The 12,141-nt window shown below is 41.2% G+C and overlaps 2 protein-coding genes across 10 annotated transcripts in view; one reads left to right on the plus strand and one right to left on the minus strand.

The window, feature by feature from the left end:
* MRE11 (MRE11 double strand break repair nuclease) overlaps positions 1-12,141 on the minus strand; it is a 78,583-nt gene that overhangs the window by 29,548 nt on the left and 36,894 nt on the right. For all 9 annotated transcript variants that reach the window (XM_040489638.1, XM_040489636.1, XM_040489637.1 and 6 more), the window contains one exon: positions 5,983-6,045. In XM_040489638.1, the coding sequence (XP_040345572.1) occupies positions 5,983-6,045 (63 nt within the window). The remainder of the gene's footprint in view (positions 1-5,982; positions 6,046-12,141) is intronic.
* Positions 271-2,832, plus strand: LOC121039433 (ATP-dependent RNA helicase DDX18-like). Its single transcript, XM_040489643.1, is given in 3 exon segments — positions 271-581; positions 583-706; positions 709-2,832. Coding segments are annotated over 3 exon segments (2,022 nt in total). The 5' UTR covers positions 271-311; the 3' UTR covers positions 2,337-2,832.

Genomic DNA, 12,141 nt, shown 5'->3' on the forward strand with positions numbered 1-12,141 from the left:
TTGTTGTGATCAAGTTTTAGGAGTTCTTTACATGTTATGGATATTAATCATTTACCAAACACATTATGTGCAGATAACTTCTCTCCTCGTATGGGGCGCCTCTTCACTTTGTTGACAGTGCTTGGCACTATAGTTTAGAAGGGGATCAACTCTGCCTCCGATTCAGGTAAAGCACAGGAAACTAGAGGCTGGGAAAACTATGGACTACATGTTAGACTAAGAATAGATTTTACATTTTTAAAGGATTGTTAAAAAAAAACACAGCCGGTAGCCGAGCTGTGGCGCTGCAGAGGAGTCGCTTCGCCGACAACATGTCGCATCTACCCATGAAACTCCTGCGCAAGAAGATCGATAAACGGAACCTCAAATTGCGCCAGCGAAACTTAAAGCTCCAGGTGGCCTCAGATGTGAGCCTCTCAGAAACGCAGAATGGAGCCTATCAGAAACTGTCTGAGGAAACAGTGGGAAGTGGGAAGGTTAAAAAATCTCTAAAACGGTCTGTGAATGTGGACTTGTCAGAAGCCCGGAATGGAGAGATGGCTAAAGAAACAGTGGAAAACATGCAAATTAAAAAAAAAAAAAAAAAGAAAGAAATCTACCGTAATAATCAATGGAGAAGCAGCCACACAGCCTCCCAATTCAGAATCAAAAAAGAAAAAGAAGAAAAAGAGGAAGATAGTGGGTGATGCTGGGCCTGATACCAAAAAGCAAAACCCGAAGACAAGGGGGAGTCTGAGGAAGATTTACAAGCGCCTGAAGAGACAGAAAACCACGTGGAGAAGCCGGATGATCAGGAAGAAGACGCTGAGGTGCCCAGCCTACCCCTGGGACTGACAGGAGCTTTTGAGGACACTTCATTTGCTTCTCTTACTGATCTTGTCAGTGAGAACACTCTGAGGGCAATAAAAGAAATGGGTTTTACAAACATGACTGAAATTCAGCATAAAAGTATCCGACCACTTCTGGAAGGCAGGGATCTTCTAGCAGCTGCAAAAACAGGCAGTGGTAAAACTCTGGCATTTCTCATTCCTGCAGTTGAACTCATTGTTAAGTTAAAGTTCATGCCTAGGAATGGAACAGGCGTTCTTATTCTCTCACCTACTAGGGAACTAGCCATGCAGACTTTTGGCGTCCTCAAGGAGCTGATGACGCACCACGTTCACACATACGGATTGATAATGGGTGGCAGCAACAGATCCGCTGAAGCACAGAAACTTGGTAATGGGATCAACATCATTGTGGCCACACCAGGCCGTCTCCTGGACCATATGCAGAACACCCCAGGGTTTATGTATAAAAATCTCCAGTGTCTGGTTATTGATGAGGCTGATCGTATCTTGGATGTTGGATTTGAAGAGGAATTAAAACAAATTATTAAACTTCTGCCAACTCGCAGGCAGACCATGCTCTTTTCCGCCACACAAACTCGAAAAGTTGAAGACTTGGCAAGGATTTCTCTGAAAAAGGAGCCATTGTACGTCGGTGTTGATGATGATAAAGCTAATGCAACAGTGGATGGTCTTGAGCAGGGATATGTTGTTTGTCCCTCCGAAAAGAGATTCCTCCTCCTGTTTACATTCCTTAAGAAGAACCGGAAGAAGAAACTGATGGTCTTCTTTTCATCCTGTATGTCCGTGAAATACCACTACGAGTTGCTGAACTACATCGATTTGCCTGTCTTGGCCATTCACGGAAGGCAGAAGCAGAATAAGCGTACAACCACGTTCTTCCAGTTCTGCAATGCAGATTCAGGGATACTGTTGTGTACAGATGTGGCGGCTAGAGGGCTGGATATCCCTGAAGTCGACTGGATTGTGCAGTATGACCTTCCAGATGACCCCAAGGAATATATTCATCGTGTGGGAAGAACAGCCAGAGGCCTGAACGGAAGAGGGCAGGCCTTGCTCATCTTGCGTCCTGAAGAATTGGGTTTCCTTCGTTACTTGAGGCAATCCAAGGTTCCATTAAGTGAATTTGAGTTTTCCTGGGCCAAAATTTCTGACATTCAGTCTCAGCTTGAAAAGTTGATTGAAAAGAACTACTTCCTTCATAAGTCAGCCCAGGAAGCATATAAGTCCTACATTCGAGCATATGATTCTCACTCTCTCAAACAGATCTTTAACGTTAATAACTTAAATTTGCCTCAGGTTGCTCTGTCCTTTGGTTTCAAGGTGCCTCCTTTCGTTGATCTGAACGTGAACAGCAATGACGGCAAGCTTAAGAAGAGAGGAGGAGGCGGTGGATTCGGCTACCAGAAAGCCAGGAAGGTCGAGAAGTCCAGAATCTTCAAACACATCAGCAGGAAGTCATCTGACAGCAGGCAGTTCTCCCACTGAAGACCCGCCTTCCTCTCTTCCTCAGTAGCTTCGTCCTGATACGGATTTTTCCCTTTCTCTAACAGAGGAATTTTTGTGGCTTCAGGATTGGGACTGATCGAACAGGAGTATACATGGACTTGGGCTGCAAGCGCTGGGCACTGATCGCTTCCAGGAAATACCTCTCTTACTTGGGGATATAAAACACAGTTCATTTTTTTAGGTTGCTCAAGGGCAAAACAAAGGATCTTTTGGATGAAATATTTTAATTCTTTTTCCTCCAAGTCTGTCATTGTTTTAATATAATTCCTTTTGTACCTTTTCCTCCGGGTGGCTGAGGATTTTCACGGCACGGATTTTGTACCAACCTGCTGTAAAAGGCAGTGACCTGATACTCTGAACAGGTGCTGGTGGTAGTGATGCAGAAAATTGTCTCCACTTACTTGGGTTTGTTTTGGGTTGTTTCTTGGACTTTAACCATAGTTCTTGACCTCCCCTGAAAATGCTGCTGTGGCTAGGAAGCACCTTAGGTCAAAGGTGGCATTGATTTTTAAATAGGCCAGATTTTAAAACTGTGGCTGTTGCCCTTCTTTTTTTCAAGAGTGAGAAGTTTGGGTTATTTGACATTGTTGTTTGAATAAAGCATCCTCAGCCCTCCCAACATTTGTTGGGAGCAGAGGGAATCAGAAAAAACAAAACAAAACAAAACAAACAGCCACCACCTACACAGAGAAGAATATGTGGCAAAGAGCATAGATGGCCTGCAAAGCCTCAAATATCCACTGTTTGGCCTTTTATTTAACTGTGAACTTATATTTAAAGAAAATACTTGAGAGCTTTCCAATGTGCACAAGAGCCTTTAAAGCCTCTTGGAAGGACTAATGCTTTTGTCTGTTTGTTTAAATAATTTAAGCTAACCCCCATGGCTGGAGGTTATAGCTTGGGAAAGTCTCAAACTCCATTACAAAATCTAAGCAGTATCCTGAAGGAAGATAATTTATAACATCCTATGGCAATGCTAACAAATACTTAGGAAACCCCGATTACCTGCTAATGTCTTAAAATACAGCCGAAAAATCAAAACTTAAAAGTGCTTTCTTTTGAAAAATTCCCAAATGCCATCTGTCATGTCCACTATTACCTTCCTTGTATAAAATATTCACTCTTATTTTTTAAAAGGTTAATGAAAAACTGAATTTAGTGGCTCCAAACACAAAGGACGTGCCCAGAAATACTTCCGTAATCTGTTAAATTGAAACGGTTAGTTAAGTTTACATGATCCAAGAATCAGGAGTCATTTCTTTCCTGTAGCATTCACTCTTGCTACTTAGCAAACTCTTTTCTACTTGAACGGAACTCTGTAGATGAATACAAGCATAAATGTGGTAAGGGATCCCTAATCTATAGCTTCCTCTTCTTAGCTCCCCAAAACCATCTTGTAAACGGTAAAGCAGTTATACCTGTGCTTTTTAGGAACAGTGATTTTCATGTGCTGCACATCAAAAACTTTCAGAAATTTTATATTTTTAGCCATTCACTTGCCATGAGTTGTATTAATGTCATGATGATACAGAGTTGTGATAGGACGTGGTATGGTGGAAAAGTCTAGACTTGAAGGTAAAATTTCACCCCACCAGGTAACCTGTACTGTGGTCTCAGTCTCATTTGTGAAATGGAAACTGAAATAGTGTGATACACCTAGAGAAAACTCAATAAATAAAAATTTCACAAATACCATTTGCCCTTTCTCCTTGAAAGCAGCAATGAATAAAACAAAGTAGGCCATGTGTTCTGTTTTTTCCTACATTCATGTAGAAGTGACTCTGACATCGGGAGTGTTGAATGTGAAATTTAGTGGATGGTGGTAGTTTTTAGTTCTCTGATCAATTACTGTAGGCTATTAATGAAAGGCAGGAGGTAGGAAAAACCTGTAGTCAGTATTGGCCCTACTGCTAGTAACGTTAGTTTATGTTGTAAAATCTCCTGTATTACACGATGGAGATAGTGCTAACTTTTACAACGCGAAGAAGCCAGTGAAACTCACAAAACTAGGCATTTAGAAGATTATCTTTGCATATCTAAAGAAAGTTTACTAAGTGAGTTATTACACTTCACATTACTACATATTCTAATGAACTGGGATACAATTTGGGGGGGGCAACTCCACCCACCATAAGTTCAGGTCATCAAACTTTTATAGGAAGACAGAAAGAAAACCACAATAACACCAAAAATGTTACTTTCCTACTCCTTAATATTCCACGTAAGATGCATTACTGGATCAGCTTAAAATGTAAAGTAGCCAGTATGGTATGACAGATATTGAAGTAAATCAGATGCAGACTTAGAAACTGTATTTAAAAAAGAAAAAATTCTATCTAACGGCCTTTAGAGATGGTACTGAAGAATTATCTGATAACTAATCTTTCCTATGTCAGGATCTAAAATTGCTTCACATTAAAGGCTGTGTCGTATTACCTAGTAGTCATCACTAGATCAACCACTAAATGGACTCCTTTTCAGAGGACAAAAAAAGGAAATCCAGAGTCCCCATCTCCTTAGGCAGGGTTCTTTTCCTTTTTAGTATCCCAGGTATTGACTTTTACCTAAGGAGTGTGCTTAAAACAAGGCAAAAAATATTTAAAGGGTGGTGGTGATGGGGGCGGGGGGGTGGGGTTTCCATTAATTCCTTTTTGCTTGTACCTGAGAAAACAGTGGAGTTTGTAAAAGTTAATATGAGGGATGTGTCAAGTGCTTCCGCACCTTCCAACTCACCACCTGTCAGGGGCAGTTCTGATTAGGAAAATGACAATGGACTAGCAGGATAGTTGTATTAATTCAGTGAGGATGACACTTCCGGTCATGATAATGTTTAACAATTTTCTTTCTACATACATCTGCTTCACCTACTAAAGTGAGTCTCTGGTGGACACGAACCACATGCTTTCCACATCTGTATTGCTAATGCCAGTAGGACGGACGGCGAGGTTGTAAGAGATACGGATGAAAGCAATCAAGACAAAGTCCCAATAGTAAATCAGTTATAAGATAACCTTTAAATACTACATAGCAACCATAAAACACGAGGGACAAATGGGAAAACAGAAAAACATGTTTCAATAGTGAATTCACCAAGTACCACATAGAGGCCCAAAGTTTAAGTAAATGGTCGTTAACCAGAAGTTCTAAACTGCAGATTGAGAAAGACAGCATTGATGGTGATCAAGCCCATTTCAACATTTTAGAAAGCCCAGAGGACACTGTGTATTTACCTATGGTAATACTGCTAGCAAGACCCTATGTTTCTTCCTTTTTACCCAAAATAATACCAGCTCGGTAGGGTTAGATTTCATCTTACACTGGTTAAGATGTTCTGATCACAGTTATGTATTATTTTGATTAATAAGGGCTCTTGTTGCCTATGTCCCCTGCTCCCACACAACTAAATCAGTTTTAGAGGAGAGCAAAAGGGAAAAAAGGGAATGGCAGCAAGCAGAATACTGGTAGGGTGAGCTGGTGTAAATCAAAGGCAGCTATTCTCGGCCAATCCCTGCTCAGTCCTATCAATCAAACCTCGGTCCTGTGGACTGACTCCTCTATAAACAAACCTACTAGTCATTCTAACTTAAATTGACATATAAGCACAAGAATTTACAGCAGAAATTACCTCTCGAACTTCATCATCTTCTTCATTAGTGTTTTTTTGCCTGCTTTCTCTGAAACGGCGTACCTGTATTAAAACAGAGTAAATCACAAACATGTTGCTTATTCCTATCATGTAAATATAAATGTGCTACAATTAAGAAATGCTTTCTAGGGGTGCCTGGGTGGCTCAGTTAAGTGGCTGACTTCAGCTGAAAGTCATGATCTTGCAGTCTGTGAGTTCGAGCCCCATATCGGGCTCTGTGCTGACAGCTCAGAGTCTGGAGCCTGCTTCAGATTCTTTGTCTCCCTCTCTCTGCCCCTCCCCTGCTTGTTCTCTCTCTGTCAAAAATAATAAACGTTAAAAAAAAAAAAAAAGAAATGCTTTCTATTACAACAAAAAACTTGGAAATATAAGTACAGTTTTGTCTCACAAAACACTGACTAAAAAATCATATTTTTCTAGTGATTTACATTAAAATTTCAGAATTGTACTATATAGGCCCTAAGCAAAACCGTATTACCTCCTGCTGAAATGTTCCAGATCACTGAAAAAGTCTATCAAACTGCAGAAGAAAAAGTCCTTTAATACCTATGGGTGCTATACTTCAGTAAAATAGTTAAAAACAAAAATCTCTTCTTTCAGAGACTTGAAATATTTATTATATGGCTCAAATCATTCTTAGGCACTTGGGTGTAAGAGATTCAGGAGGCTCTCTGAAATGGTAATGCGAAGTAGGTGGGCCTCTAAAGATCACTTTACTACTGAATGTTTACCACTGGCTGATAATGGTCCTGGAACCAAGAGGGATACTAGAGATTTTTTTTTAATTGTTGCTCAACAAGGCTCTTATAGTACAGTTACATAATTAGAGAAAAGCTCTATTTATTTAATAATTTATTTGGCATCTAGTTACTGAGCACCCATTATGTGTCCAGCTGAGATGTCTCCAGGAACTGAGAATACACCAGTGAACAAAATAGCTACAAACTCTGTCCCCCAGGAGTACAATTGTGTGTGTACGCAAGTGTGTGTGCGTATGTGTGTGTAGCCAATAAATGAAAACAAAATAAGAAGTTCTATTGCATTTTAGAAGGTGGACTGGATTGAGTTAATTTACAACTAGACAGAAAACTCTAGGCTCTTCTCTGGGGAGCCTTTAGCTGGGGCCGTTTATTTACTGATGGTTTTCAACCTGCACAACCAGGTTTGAAGCGTGGCTTGACTATGTGACCAGAGGGGTATAAAAGATCTCCTGGGACCTTTTGCACAGATGTTGGTGTTCAATCCAGGGACCACTGTGTGGATTTGAGGACATGGGGAGCTTATATATGCTTGGGGTCTCCCAGGTCCCTAATGTCTGCCCATACTTTTTCTTGATGCACTAGATCCTTTGCCTTTAAAGAAAAACCTTAGGGGTGCCTGGGTGGCTCAGTGGGGTAAGCGTTTGACGCTTGATCTCAGCTCAGGTCATGATCTCACAGTTCGTGGGTTTGAGCCCCTTGTGGGGCTCTGCGCTGACAGCACTGACCCTGCTTGGGATTCTGTCCCTCTCTCTCTGCCCTTCCCCCACTCTCTCTCTCTCTCAAAATAAACTTAAAAAAAAAAAAAAACACACCTTAGATGAAGAATGCTCAGTGAAGTCTGGAGTTCTTCAAATATCTGAATCTGTGAAATCCTGGCAAAAGACAGTAAGTATGCAGAGAAAAATAAAGCAGGAAGAGGATGAGCAATGCTGAGAGGTCACATCTGAATAGGATGACCATGGAAGGCCTGAGAAGGTAATTTATGAACAAAGATTGTAGAAGGAAATGAATCTTGCAAATGATTAGGGAAGAACACTCTAATCAAAGCAAACAATGTGTTTTGTAAAGGCCCTGGGGCAGAAGTACGCATGGTGTGTGTAACAAATAGCAAGGAGGTTGCTGTGGCTCAAGCAGACTAGATGGGAAAAACAAGGGAAAGCCAGACTGAACAGGGCTTCGTGAAAAACTACAGGGGCTTTTTCTTCAGGCGGGAGTGACTGGATCTGAAATATGTTAGGATCACTGGCAGGTGAACTGAGAATGGGGGGTGGAGGAAGAGCACAGGTAGAAAAAGAGAGGCGTTTGGAGGGTACTGGAAGAATCTAATCAAGAAACGGCAGTGCAGATTGGACCACCGGTAGTGACGAAGGCGTGAGAAGCAGATTCTTTATGTATTCTGCAGTAATGCCACAGGACATTTACAGAGTCAGGACACAAGGGACATAACGGGAAGAGTCAAGGATCACTTCAAGGTTTTTGGCCTGAGCAACGGAAAGAATGGTGTTTCTACTGGGACACGACACAGAGTAAAGGCTGAGAACAGAGCAATTCAGACTGGGGAGTGTTAGCGGTTGGAGAGGTCTACTAAGCATCCAAGTAGAAATGTCTAGCAGGCTGCCGGCCACAGAAATCTTAAGCTAAGAGGAGAGGTCTGGGCTAGACTTTTGAAAGTCACCACCAAACGGATGGAATTTAAATCCAGGCAGCTAGATGAGATTATAAAGGGAGTATGTAGATGAAGGAGAGCTCCAAGGACTGAGTTCTAGGGACTCCAACAAAAGAGGTGGAGAGATGACAAAAACAACGGAAGCGAAGAAGAAGACCAGGAGACTGTGGGGTCCAAAGCCAAAGAAAAAAATGGCTTCAAGAAGAGTTCAACTGAGATTTAAGATGAACTGACAAGTGGATTTAGCAAGAGAAGTCACTGGTGACTCTCAATGAGCAGCTTCACTGGAATGATGGGGTCAACCCACCTGGACGATGGACGTAAGGGAAAAGGGAGGGAGAAAAATCGGGGCAGCAAATACAGAAAACCCTGAAGCAATTCTGCTGTAAGAGAGAACCAATGAAGTAGAGTAGTTGCTAAAGGGAAATGGGACTGAAGAGGTTTATTTGCTGTTTAAGCTGAAAGAAATGACAGTGTCTGTCATGATTCAGGAGAGGGGATAAAATTGTTTTTGAAAATGGCACAGTATGTAATAGTGCTCTAGGTGGCATGTGCCTTACCAAAAGTGCTAAGTCACTCATGCAAGAGAAATGAGTCAGTAAAAATACTGCGTGGGCACTGTGTGCCCGCAGTGCTCCAGGACTTGACACATATTGTTTTCATCCTCACAACAACCTTGACGGAGGTTCTGTCATTATCCTCATTTTACGTATGAGAAAACGGAGGTGGAGAGTAGTTAAAAAACTTACTGATGGTTACACAGGTACTAAGGGTTTTGATTTTGAACACAGGTCACTTGGTCCAGAGTCCACACTCTTAGCTAATACATAGCCCATCCCTCATGCACCCTCCCTCTCAGGAGTCATGACATCTCTCCAGGTTGGGGATGGTTTTTTGCTTTTCTGTTTTTGTTTTAAGAGTAGTTTTAGGTTCACAGAAACATTGAGAGGAAGGTACAGAGATTTCCCACATACCCTCCTGACTCACACATGCAGACTCCCCTATTATCAATGTTCCCCCTACCAGGAATTGGGACATTGTTCTAACAGATGAGCCTACACTGACACATCATAATCACCCAAGTCCATCGGTAGTTTTTTGTTTTTTTTTTCAAGATTTTCTTTTTAAGTAACCTCTACATCCAACGTGGGGCTTGAACTTACAACCCCAGAGAGATCAAGAGCCTGGCAGGCTCAGTCAGGCGGCCCCCGAAATCCATAGTTTACAGTTCACTCTTGGTGACATATATTCTAGGAGTCTGGAAAAGTGTGTAATGACATGTATCTACTAGTATCATATAGAAGAGTTTCATTGCCCTAAAAATCCTCTGTGCATTTATTCATCCCTCTTCTTGCCCCTCACTCAGCCCCTGCAACCTCTGATCTTCTTGCCGTCTCTATGGTTTTATCTTCTTCAGAATGTTGTATGGTTGAAATCGTACAGTTTATAGCCTTTTCAGACTGGTTTTTTTCATTTAGTAATACGCATTTAAATTTCCTCCATGTCCTTTCACAGATGGACAGCTCGTTTCTTCCTAGTCCTAAACAACAGTCCCTTGTCTGAATGTTTCACAATTTACTCACCCATTCACCTACTGAGGAACATCTTGGTTGCTCTCAAGTTGCAGCAATTATGAATAAAGCTGCTATCTACATCTCTGGGCAGCTTTTTATGTGAACGTACCACTTTCAGCATCTCTGGGTAGATAGCAAGGAGCATGACCGCTGGATCATATGGTAAGAGAATATTAAGTTGTTTAAGAAACTGCCGAACTGTCTTCCAAAGTGACTGTACCACTTTGTATTTCCACCGGCAACGAGTGAGCATTCCTTTTGTCCACATCCTCACCAGCATTTGGTGTTGTCAAGGTTCTGGATTTTGGCCATTTTAATAGGTGCGCAGTGGTATACTTCACTGTTAATTTGCATTTCCCTGATGACATAGGATATATAACATGTTTTCTTTAAAAAAAACTTTTTTAATGTTTATTCATTTTTGAGAGACAGAGTGCGAGTGGGGGAGAGTAGAGAAAGAGGGAGACACAGAATCTGAAGCAGGCTCCAGGCTCTGAGCTGTCAGCACAGAGCCCGACACGGGGATCAAACTCATGAACCGTGAGATCATGACCTGAGACGAAGTTGGACGCTCAAACGACTGAGCCACCCAGGAGTCCCTATTTTTTTTCTTTAATTTACTTATTTATTCTTGGGAGAGAGAGAGCACATGTGCCCGTGACCGGGGGAGAGGCAGAGAGAATCCTAAGCAGGCTCTACGTGGTCAGAACCGTGAGATCCTGAGAACTGTGACACCATGACCTGAGCCTATCAAGAGTCGGAGACTTAACCAACTGAGCCACCCAGGCGCCCCTAGAACATGTTTTCATCATAAACTTACTTGACGTTTGTACATATTTGGTGAGATGTCTGTTAGGTCTTTGGTCCATCTTTATATCAGGTTACCTATTTTCTTACTGTTGACTTGTAACAGTTATTTATATTTTTTGAATAGTCCTTTACCAGATGTTATCTTTTATAAATATTTTCTCCTCAAATCTGTTGCTTGTCTTCTCATTCCTTTGACACTGTCTTTCACTGAGCAGGTTCTCATTTTTATAAAGTCCAGCTTATTAATCCTTTCTTTCATGGATCACACCTTTGGTGTTGTATTTAAAAAGTCATTGCCACACCCAAGATCATCTGGGTTTTCTCATACATTATCTCCTAGGAGTTTCACAGTTTTACAATTACATTTGGGCCGGATGTCATGTTTAATTTTTGGCAATTAATTGAGAAATGCATTCCTGCCAAAAATTTATGAACCCCATACACCCAGCGTCACAGTGTGAGTGATTTTAGAATGTGGAATACTTATGCTGACTGTTGAAGTGCTTGGCATGGAACATTACAAGTTGCATACTGACATCATAAGAACCATGCTGACTGACTAAAAAGCACCAAAATCAAAGTGAAAGGGAATGAGTTTTAAAAATAATGTTTTGTTCTTCTGCTTAGAGGGAATCTGGAAGATACAGAAAATGATTCCCTATAGTCCCATTACCTGAATATAACAACCGATAACGTTTGCAATATTTTCTTTCATTCTTTCCATGCACACACACACTCATATATAAAATAAAAACTCACTGGCACCATTCTGAATGTAGTTTTAAATCTTCGGAATTCTTTCCCCACATAACACTGAAAATATTTTTCCATCCTCTTCAAAAGTGTAATTTTTAATGCCTGCATGGTATCTAGTATGTATGTGCCAACATTTACTTCAAAACATTTTCCAAATTTTCCCACTGCAGACAACACTTAAATTACTCCATATGCAAATCTCTATCTCACTGTCGTCTTGGGAAAATTTCCCAGGGCTGAGTTAAAGGTCAAATCTTAAGCCTCTTGACGCACGCTGACAAAATGCCTTTCGGTGCAGTAGCTCAATCCTGACACCCCTACCAGCAGCATAGGAAACACTTTCCTCAAACTGCTGTCACTTGGACAAATAAAAACTACATTTGAGTTTCATTTTTCTTTCCTTTCTTTTTTTTTTTTTTTTTTTTAAGTAGGCTTCATACCTGGTGCAGAGCCCAACGTGGAGCCTGAACTCATGACCCTGAGATCAAAACCCAAGGTGAGATCAAGAGTTGTATGGACACTTAACTGAACCACCCAGGCGCCCCCAAAATACATGAGTTTCTTTGATTAT

The sequence above is a fragment of the Herpailurus yagouaroundi genome, unplaced genomic scaffold (assembly GCF_014898765.1).
Source record: "Herpailurus yagouaroundi ecotype Mexico unplaced genomic scaffold, PumYag 180, whole genome shotgun sequence".
In the NCBI taxonomy this organism is placed as follows: domain Eukaryota; kingdom Metazoa; phylum Chordata; class Mammalia; order Carnivora; family Felidae; genus Herpailurus; species Herpailurus yagouaroundi.